Source organism: Trichechus manatus, unplaced genomic scaffold (assembly GCF_000243295.1).
Source record: "Trichechus manatus latirostris isolate Lorelei unplaced genomic scaffold, TriManLat1.0 scaffold00033, whole genome shotgun sequence".
NCBI lineage: Eukaryota > Metazoa > Chordata > Mammalia > Sirenia > Trichechidae > Trichechus > Trichechus manatus.
This window is the reverse complement of record NW_004443969.1, coordinates 19,200,010-19,211,149: the sequence shown is the minus strand read 5'-3', so window position 1 is coordinate 19,211,149 and position 11,140 is coordinate 19,200,010. Positions and strand designations below refer to the sequence as shown.

The window sequence follows — 11,140 nt, the reverse complement described above, 5'->3', positions numbered from 1 at the left end:
GGTATTCTATATTTCTTTGGGGGAAATCGTATATTATCCCTTTTTTTTCTTTCATGAAATTAGTATCAAAGTGAAAACTTTCATCACATATGTTAACAGGAGAGTGATCAGGTACTCACATATGGAGTATAAATATTTGGAATATTTATGTGCTTATATTTCTTTAGTTACTTTTCCTGTGTCACCATATGGTATAGTGGTTAAGGCAAGGCTTTCTTGAGTCTTATTATTTAGATTCAAATATTTGCTTGACACTCACTAACTGCATGAACTTGGTTAACGTCATGATTTTGCCCCTCAATTTCCTCAAGTATAATCAGAGATAATAATAATATCTCCCTCCATAGATTTGTGAAGATTAAACAAAACAATACATATATAGTGTAGTTCCTGGCACATAATGAACACTAAGTGTTAGCTAATCAAAATTTCTATGACTCATTTCAGGACTAAATTTTTTTGGTGGTCCTTTGAGTGGCCAGAGAAACAATATTGCTCGAGGACAAAACCAGTTGCTGTTGAGTCAACTCCTACTCACAGCGACCCCATGTGTGTCAGGGTAGAACTGTGCTCCATAGGGTTTTCAGTGGTTGAGTTTTTGAAGTTGATTATCAGGTGTGATACAGTGAATTACTTAATGTGTGCCTTCTAGCCATAGTCTTTGTGACTCCTGCACACTGATTGGGTGGGACTATGCAAATAAGGAGCATGGCACCCTTGTGTGGGTGGGACCATGCAAATAAGGTGTATGGAACCCTAACGAGGGAGTTGGTCAGTTTTGTCATCCTACTAAGCTTAAAATGAGCCATCCTAGAGGTGGACAGGGAGGACCTTGGTACCACCAAGAAGAGCTGGGAGTAGAATGTGCCTCTTGGACCTGGGGTCCCTATGCTGAGAACCTCATCGACCCAGGAGGTAGAGATAGAGAGATCAGTAGGATGATGCTCCATAATATTGATTTCCATTTCTGCTGCCGTTGTCTGAATTCAGACCCAAATCAACACCACTATGGCAATAAATTTCTGGATGGCACTAGTGGCTATAATTTTTCCTTGCTTCAAACTCCACTCCGTAATGTTGCCAGGAGAATCTTTACAATTTTGATAAAGCCACTTCCCCGCTAAAAATCTTCAGGATCTCAAAGTGGTCTATGGACTTACAAAGAAACATCTTGGTATGTCATTTGAAGCTTTTTAGAGTCTGATCCCAACCTACTTCTCATCTTATTCAGGAGCTCATAAAGTTATTGTCAGTTAATGAACAGGAGACCCATTATCTACATCCTTTAGGAATAACTTATACTTTTAGGGTGTAATACCTGTTACAGTTTCTTTCACATGATTCCATGATCCTATTAGATTTTATAATCTGAGAGGCAAGATAAAGCAAGTACAGTTGTCCCTCTGGATTGGTTCTAGGACCCCGAAACGGTTACAAAAATCCATGGATGCTAGGGTCCCTTATATAAACTGGTGCAGTATTTGCATATAACCTACCACATCCTTCTGTATATTTTAAATCATCTTTAGATTACTTATAATACATAATACAATGTAAATGCTATGTAAATAGACTTTGGGGGATTGCTTTGACCACTTCATTGCTTTTTAGGGGCCATATTTTTCACAGAAACAAACGGTGCACGCAAGTAGCGAACAAACTCAAGGTGAACAATGCTCAAACAACGAGCGCTGGAGAGAGACCGAGGATCTGTGAAATGGCGGGAGGCTACAGCAGGGGATGCCTACACATCACTTTATTTGCGTGGATTCAGCATAGTGCTCTGGTGCACGGCAAATTCAGGTTTGCTTTTTGGAACTTTTTTCCAATATTTTCCATCCGCGGATGGTTGAATCCAAGGATGCAGAACCCACAGATATGGAGGGCTGACTGTATTATTCTATTTATAAAAACTGAGACCCAGATAGATTAAACCATTTGCCCAGAATCTAAACAGTAAGTCCTCCTAAGTGCTTAGTCTGCTCAGTTTTCTCACCTTTCACCTTGCTCTTGCTCATTCGTGTATCTCCGCAGTTTGCTTTACGCAGTCTGATTATCTGGGGAGCAGGCTCTGAAACATTGAGGGTTTAACACAGAGGTCACAAAAAAGAAGGCTTTTGGCTGAGTTTTGACTCAGATGTGTTTTATTTGCTGCCTTTAAAAATCAGGCGGTTTCATACAAGATTCTGAATTGCTGGCGTTTCATGAAAGAGCTGAAGATCTGGCAACATTGTGCCCACATTTCCACACAAGCCAATGGGCTTGAGCTGAGCAGAAGCCGACCCTTTTGGATAGGCACTGAATTGGAGTTTCCCCAGCTGCCGCCGCTTCACAGTACCTTAAACCTGGTCCTCTTTATTCATTTATATTACCTGTCAGACCACAGTAAGCATTTGTGTTTGTAATCCTTTGTTTAAAGAAAAAGGAAAAAAAAAAAAAAAAAAAAAGATCCATCTATTTTCTGAAGAGGAAACATTTTAATTGAAGAAATATAATGTAATTATTATATTTGAAGGAAGACTTTGCTTTTTGTATTAAGATTTGAGTTTCCCAGGAGACAGTTGATATTGTTTTGGTTTTATTTCTCATTTTTGACAACAGAGCAATTTGACCCAGAACTCTTAGTGACAGTCCTTTTGGATGAAAATCTTTGCATGGCCTTTAATTAGGAATTGACAGGGTGATTAACTTATAATTCACAAAAATAAATGTGGAAAAGACAAGTACAGGTCAATTTCTAACTGTGTTAAACTGTAAAGATGGCACCATTGGCAAGTGATTGTTTCCTTTTAACAGCTTTTGTAATTTTTCTTAATTGGATCCTTTGTTTTCTAATTGGATAGAGAGAATCATCATATGGCTTTCAATTACTAGCTGTGGCATGATGATCCTGTCATATGGCCACACGGAGTATTGTCAGATCCTCAACATATAGGATGGAATAAGTGCCATCTCCAAGAAGCCTTTTCTGTGAATAAGAAAGGGGGGCAACCTCCCAGGTCCTGGGGGAGTAAATCCATGCTGAAATAAAACATACCAACCAGGTTGTTTCTCCAGGGAGACTGTTTTGGACGTGTGTTTCCATTCTGTAGCCTATGTTATAATTTCTTAAAATGTTTGCTCATAACAATATTAGAAAAGGCTTTAAGAGTACAAGATTGTAATTGCATTCCCAGACAATGTTGACAATCACACACACACACAAACACATACAGGAAGAAATAAGTCTTCTCAAAGTAGTTTGTTTCCCCAGTCTGCCAGTGAATTTAGAGATTGTCTTTCTAAGAAATCAAATTTATTTTATCACTTCCTTATTTAAAAACCTCCTTTGGATCTCTTTGGACTACAAGATAAAATCTGAACATTTTATCATGGCTGACGCCTGACCCCAGCATCTTTTTCTAGCTCCATCTTTCAAAATTGCATGGCATTCACTTTACTCTCTATTCACCAAGCTCCTCACTTTTCCTTGGAGATGCTGAGCCTTTCACAACTCTGTTCATGCCATTCCTGCTTCCTAGTATGTCTTCTGCATTTTCTTTACCTGGTAAATCTTACTCATTGGTTCGAGGTTAAATTTAAAAAGTCATCTCCCCAGTGAAGTCTCCGCTGACTGCCTGAAGCATAATTCATTCTTTGATTCTATGTTAACCACTGAACTTCGTTAATATCTCTGTAATAGCTTCTGCTCATTCATTCTTAAAAAAACAAAACACAGAAAAACAAAAACTTCTTGAGCATCTCTATGTATAGGGGCTGGACCCTGGGACTATGTAGTGACCAAGATGGATAAGGTCCCTGATCTTGCATAGAATTGTAACTGATCCTTAGGTATTTATCTGGACTGTGAAACTTATCTAGAATCGTGAGACTGAGAAATTACTGACCCGTTGCTGTCCCCGAGTCAATTCTGACTCATCGTGACCCTAAAGCACACAGTAGAGCTGCCCCATAGTGTTTCCAAGGAGCAGCTGGTGGATTTGAACTGCTAACCTTTTGGTTAGCAGCTGCATCATTTAACCACTGCGCCACCAGGGCTACAGAAGGTAAGGATATTTGCCTTACTTTATATTTGTATTGGAAACTCTGGTGGCATAGTGGTTAAGTGCTACATCTGCTAACCAAAAGTTTGGCAGTTCAAATCCACCAGGCACTCCTTGGAAACGCCATGGGGCAGTTCTACTCTGTCCTATAGAGTTGCTATGAGTCGGAATTGACTTGACAGCAATGGTTTTTTTTTTTTTTTTTTTTTTTTTGGTATATTTGTGTCACTAGTGTCTAGGATTGTGTCTGGTTCAAACTAGGTAATTAAAAATGCTCATTGGCTTTCCATATTGACGAGTTTCATAAAATCTAACCTCTTATTGAGTGGACCTAGTATGCTTAAAAGCGTGGCTTTTAAACTTGGAACAGTTGCTCTGACCATTGTTGAGGTCTTTGAGATGTTATGGAATCTAATGACCTTTTGGCTTAACCCTTTCTATGTCTTTAGTGTGTACAAGTCAGACCCTGTGATGGGCACTTTGGCTCAGGACCTTGGAATGCTCTTTCCCCAGAGAGGGAACACAGTCTCTGATTAAACGCCCTTAGCAGGCAGGGACAGGACACAGCTGGGGTTTGAATCAGGCCAAATCCCATCAGATTGAAAATCAAGAAGCCGGTGCTTTTGAAGATTACAAATCTGGAAAGCAGCAGAGATAAGGGACTGTGAGTCCCTGCTCAGAGCAGGTAAGGCCACTTTTCTTTGGCTTTTAGTGCTGTTTTTCTCTGGCTGAGGCTCCCATAATGACTTTCAAGATGGGTATGTGTGAAAAGATGAGATTTTAATCCTAGAACTGCTATATCTACTCCTCCTCTCTTCCAAAAGTGAAATAATTAAAGGCTTGGGGAAGACATACTGAGGAATATGGAATGTCATGGGTATGGGGAGGACCTGAAATAGAATGTGGGAAATTCTTCTTTTATGTCTCCATGTTTTCATCAAAGGCATCAGTACAACTTTACTTATATGAAGAGCTTCAAGCTAGCAGGTTTGTTAGCTCACTATTATCGATGACTTTAGATTATGGGGTTCCACCTCAGGTGACTGTTCTTGGCTTTGTGGTATGTGTATATGTCCCACTCGATTTAACCATACTTCAGCCTTTAGTGTGATTGCTTCTCTGCTCTTGGCCATGAGTCCATTTACTGGCGTCACTGCCAAAATGAAGACATTCAAGAGGGACAAGGAAACCCTCTCCTTCCTTAAGCATCTCTGTGGATGCTGGAGCTTCGAGCACACTCTGGCTATCTCTTAAGCAGATCCTCACCCTCCCCCGTATATCCCATTTATCCAGACAGCCTATGCCTCTGAGCTCATTATTGCTCTCAATGTTTGCTCTTGGATCCATGTTTTACGCGTTTTATTTACATGCTTTATTTTTCATTTTATGAGCAAATCGATAACTAGACTTACTCTTTATCGCACTGGATTAGTTTTATTTATTCCGTTTCAATTTGATTAAAAAAGCTGTCAAACATAAGTCTACATTTTTATCAGCAGAACACTTTCACAAAACCCAGTGTGAGATGTGTTCAGCTAGAACATACTTTTCAAAATAAAACAATGTTTGATATATTCTAGACAGTTACCCTTTTGTTTATGCATGACAACTGAAACTAACCATCAAATGGATAAACCAATTCAAGCCTAGTCAAGTAATCTTTAGGGCATATGAAAAAAAGCCTTTTAAAAAAGTTCTTTCTAAATGGATTTAATATAATTCACCAATAAAGCATCCTCAGAAGCATAATAAAAATTCTACATAAAATGACCTAGCCAGGGACTAGGAAGATGTGCAGTTTGATGAAGATTCAAAATGGATGTTCACATTAAAAATGAGCAGTCATACAACTCCTGTACAATATAAAGATCAAAATATCAGGGCACTAATTTTGCTTCTAATTTATAAGATAGTATGTTTATGGGACTGCAAATAGTATGTATTAAAAATCATACCCAATGGCAAATGTTTTGAACTGTCATTTTTCTTTGGAAAAATTGTCATTCAACATGTTGTTTACATGTTGTTTTTATAGCTTCCACTGTACAGCACTGAGAATAGCTAAGCTATATTTACATATACAAAAATGTTCTAATAAGATGAAATATGTCTATTTTGGTTGAGAACCTGATCTCCTTTATTCTATTTTAAAATTATTAGCTTCTGCCTTCCAGCTTCTCTTGGTTCCACCCACGTGCAAACAGGAGTATGCACACATGGCGAGGCAGCATGAGGAATAAGAAGGCACACAAGTGTATACACATACCCACACTCTCAACGGCACTGATACCCACTCACACATCTACAGACACATACACAAGCACACACACAATGCCAGGGAGCAGCGTTCAAGCGATCTTTTGGATGTTTGCTGTACTTTGCACATTATTTAATAGCACAGGGCTTGTATACTATGTGCCCAGAAGTGCTAGAAGTAACAGCACTGAAAGGGTTAATGTAGAACACATATAGGTAAATATTGTCAATTATTTTATTCAAATGTTTGGAACTTAAACACACAATCATCATTAAGTTTTCACAAAATGAGGCATCTGTCGCTTGAAAGGAAAAAAATATTTCAGAAGTATGTTTACAGAAATGTAAAAATATTAGACATCAAGACAGATGTGAACATATTCAGTAACTTGTCTTGTCTGTCAGTCTTCCTCTGAGCCGAAGATCTTATTGTACTCGCTCAGCATGAGCTCAGCTATCTGGTTTTGGTATACCATGTGTACTGCCATGTTCCCCGTCTCATTTTCGGCTCGAAGAAGGGTAGGTCCAAACACAATCCCTAAGCTTTGTGTGGACATGAGGTTCTTAGAGGCTTTGGCCACTATTCTGTGGAGAGAGGAAAAAGAGATTCCATTAGAGTTTGACGTGAAATTATGGCTACTTTTGAATGATAAAGTTCTGTATTCTTGAATTCTTTTTCTTTTTTAAATTTCAGTTTAAAGAAGAAAACTAATGGCAGTGATTGGCTTTGGCACAACAGAGAATGCAATACAAGAACAAAACGTTTCTAGGACAAGAAAAACAGCAACTACCGCAACGCCATTTAATTTTCTATTCGTCATGGTTTACTATACAGAAATAGAACCGATGGCTTTTCAGGGAAGGGTAGATTACCTTGTCCAGCTTTTTATCCTCACAGTGTATGGTCCTTGTAGGTGCTCAATAAATATTTGTGGAGTGAATGAATCAATACATTAGGCAGCAACTATTACTGTGGAGAGTTAACAAGATTTAGCCTTTGAAGTGCTTATAGTCAATGGTGGAGACAGGTGATACACGCATAAAATATAAAAGAATGCAAACATATAAACAGGACAACATATGCATTATTAATGATAGAATGTAGACATGAGGACTGAGAAAAGAATTAAATTTTTAGTGATGAGGGTGAAAAAGCATTCCTTGAAAATGTTAACTGCAATCTATTTGTAGAGAAGGTGTGTTCTGAGGCATTTAGGTGTATGGCAAAATTCTAAGTGTCTCTGTTCATTTTGGAGAACTGGCTTCACTCACACCTCAGTAAAAGACAGAATCCTGTAGCATCTGCACAGGAAAAGAGTCCCACTGGAATCAGAGAAATCCCTTTGCTTGTGTGAGGACTATACAGAGAGCTTGAACACCAATGAAACATTAAGATGTGGTTTTATTAACAGTAGCACCATGCCTGCTTCAACACAGAACTCCTAAAAAAGAAAATAAAGCCCCATCCTATAAATTAGAGACTTAAAAAAAAAAAAACAAAACAAAAACCCCAGCTTTTCCTTACAACGAAGCCTCCTTGGATTGCTATTAAATTTAGCACTAGTGAGGTTTAATGATGTTAAGGATATAGGAACGGCATACGGATGGAAAGGGTGCTAAGAAATACTAGACTCCACCTGACATCTGACCCATGGGAAATGTGAGTGGAGAGAATAAAGCAAGGCAAATGAATACTTTATTAGAAGGCTGTGGGGTCTCGGGCCTCAGACCTTAGTGTGGAACCTCGGTGTGCTGATTGGACTGATAGAAGACTCTTTTTGTTACGCCTGTATGGGCCTACGTGGTGCTGAACAAGAGGAGGCATGAAGACCTCATTGCTCATTTCCATCCCTTCACAAGCCTGAATCTCTGAAGTACCACTTCAGAGACCAATAGGCCCTGCCTTCCGTTTCCTGAAAGAGATCTAGAAGGGCCAAAGCCACGTATGCATTGACTTGTGATTCCCCACAGCACAAGTTCATTGCATGCACCATGGCCAGCAAAATGTACTTACCTGACCTATATTAATAATAGTCAGCTCTTTTTCTAAGCACGTGGGGGTTGCCATGGGTCAGAATAGACTCGACGGCAACTGGTTTGGTTTTTGGTATATTGTTCCAAGCACTTTAATTGTTTCCTTTAATCCTTTTATTATTAACCCCATTTTACAAATGAAGACTACTGAGGCACAGAGGGGTTGAGTACCTGATGTCACACAGAGCTGAGGTTCAAGCCCAGGCAGCCCGCTTCCAGGGCCCCGGGAAGCATTATTGCCATGGTGTCTGTTATGACTCCTGGTCTTTATAACGGGGCTGATTTTTACTCCACCATCCTCCAGAGGATTATAAAATCCTTCTGTAAGAGGGTCTGAATTTTTATTCTTCACTGTAGGATTGTGATTGACCGTTTGGTTGCAGATTTACTGTGGGCAAAGTGACTCTAGAATTTGGACTAGATATTCAAGATATTCTGCCTCCCATTTTCACTTTTCTTCTGCTTTAAATGGAGACTTTGTACCTGTGAGCACTGTTGGCATGGCTACATTTCTGGAAAGGATTCTCATATATTTAGAGTATCAGTGAGTTATTTGAGACTTCAAATTTAAAGTTTCCTTTGGAATATAAGAAGCTATGCCGCTTTGCTATTGCAGTTACCAGAAGTCTGTTGAATGATTTAAGTATCCTCCTGCTTGAAGTCAGGGCAAATGAAGTAGGCCGTTGCTTCCCTTTAACATGTTTATTTAACTTGGTTTAAGATTTCTCTTGAACCTCTTACAAATCTCCTTATTATAAAAGCCATTCATGATTCACTGTGAAGGAAAAACAGGTTTTTCTTTTTTGGTTTTAAATTAATACTTTTTTGTGATGCTAACTCCTTCACTGACTTCAGCACAATAAAAAAAGAATTGTTAAAGGCAAATATGGAGAGAGATAACATAACTAAACAATTAAATGAGCACCTACTACGTGAAAGTTGATTTAACAACTTTACCCATTGGTAGCAAAGGTGTAAGACATTAAAATTTATCTAGTGGAGAATGGGACTCAGAGGGAACAGAGCATGGAGGAAGAGAGTATTCCAAGTATGAAATACAGGGAGTCTTGGCTGACAGGAGAGCAGAAGGATAGTAGGATGTGGGGTCAAGGAAGAATTACAGGGAAAAGGGATGATACAAAGATAGAGTGAGGATTGGTGATGTGTTTTCCTATTTAATAACGGCTATAATTTCAGTGGAGCCCTGGTGGCACAGTGGTTAAATGCTCAGCTACTAACCAAAAGGTTGGTGGTTTGAACCCACCAGCCTCTCCATGGGAGAAAGATGTGACAGTCTGCTTCTGTAAAGATTTGCAGCCGTTGGAAACCCTGTGGGGCAGTTCTACCCTGTCCTATAAGGTCAGTATGAGTCAGAATTGATGCAACAGCACACAACGACAACATAATTTTAGTCGGTGGCAGGAGGAGTGAGATTTGGGAAAGCTGGAAGTCACAACTGAGGCATACTCATAAAAGTGGGGCTAGAAATCAAGGAGGTCCATGAGCTGATTGGATGGGGACAGCCCTGGCTGTCAGAAGGATATGGTGGTAGAAGGTGGAAGGAGTCTGTAGCCTCTGGAGGAGTTTAGGTGAGTGGAGGGTGTCTTAGTTATCTATGGGTGCTATAACAGAAATACCACAAATGGATGGCTTTAACAAAGAAAAATTTAATCTGTCACAGTCTAGGGGGCTAAAAGTCCAAATTCAGGGTGCCAGCTCCGGGGAAAGGTTTTTTCTCTCTCTGTCATCAATCTACCTCTGGTCTAGGAGCTTCTTAGCACAGGGACCACGGGTCCAAAGGATGCATGTGCTCCTGGCTCTTCTTGCTTGGTGGTAATGAGGTCCCCTGTCTCTCTGCTCACGTCTCCCTTCTATATCTTAAAAGAGACTGACTCAAGACACAACCTAATCTTATAGATTGAGTCCTGCCTCATTAACATAACTGCCTCTAATCCTGCCTCATTAACATCATAGAGGTAGGATTTACAATACATAGGAAAATCACATCAGATGGCAAAATGGTGGAGAATCACACAGTACTAGGAATCATGGGCTAGCCAAGTTGACACACATTTTTGGGAGACACAATTCAATCCATAACAGAGGGTAACCCAGCTCTTTAGTGGCTACCAGAAGAAAAAAAAAATCTAGTGGGACCCAGGCCAGAAGAGGGGAACAAGAAAGCTGAATGAGGCTAGACTATTTTTCCATTTGCCAAGAGTTCTTCATATTTTTCCTGCTCAGCAAAAGGCCCGGTCTTAGAATCAAGACAAGACCAAATGTAGAGGAGAAATCCATTTCTGAGTTAAAAGAAGATCAACAGCAGGACCATCACCAGTCTGTCAGTTTGTTGTACTGTCGTAGCTTGAGTGTTGGCTATGATGTTGGAAGCTATGCTACCAGTATTTCAAATACCAACACAGTCATCCATGGTGGATAGGTTTCCGTGGAGCTTCCAGACGAAGACAGACCAAGAAGAAAGACCTAGTGATCTACTTCTGAAGATCAGCCAATGAAAACCCTATGGATCACAACAGAATACTATCCGATATAATGCTAGAAGATGAGCTCCCTATGTTGGAAAGCACTCAAAATCCACAGTGGCTGCAAGAATGGAGTCAAGCAGAGCAAAGATCATGAAGATGTTGCAGGACGGGGCAGCGGGATTGAATGGCAAGTAACAACAGTAGGAGGCTGGAGTTATACGTCAGGGGTAAGAGTTCTCAATCTTAGCTGCTGTGTCCTAGAAGGGGACTCCTGTAATTGGTTTCTATTTCCTAAATTTCCTGTGGACGAATGTTCATTTT

General features: G+C 39.8%; 1 protein-coding gene across 1 annotated transcript in view; it reads right to left on the bottom strand.

Moving 5' to 3' along the window:
• Positions 1–4,271: 4,271 nt before the first annotated feature.
• The window catches only part of ARHGAP15 (Rho GTPase activating protein 15), a 713,811-nt gene continuing 706,942 nt past the window's right edge, over positions 4,272–11,140 (bottom strand). Inside the window, exon 15 of the mRNA XM_023730171.1 lies at positions 4,272–6,884. Within this exon, the coding sequence (XP_023585939.1) occupies positions 6,701–6,884 (184 nt within the window). The 3' untranslated portion in view covers positions 4,272–6,700. The remainder of the gene's footprint in view (positions 6,885–11,140) is intronic.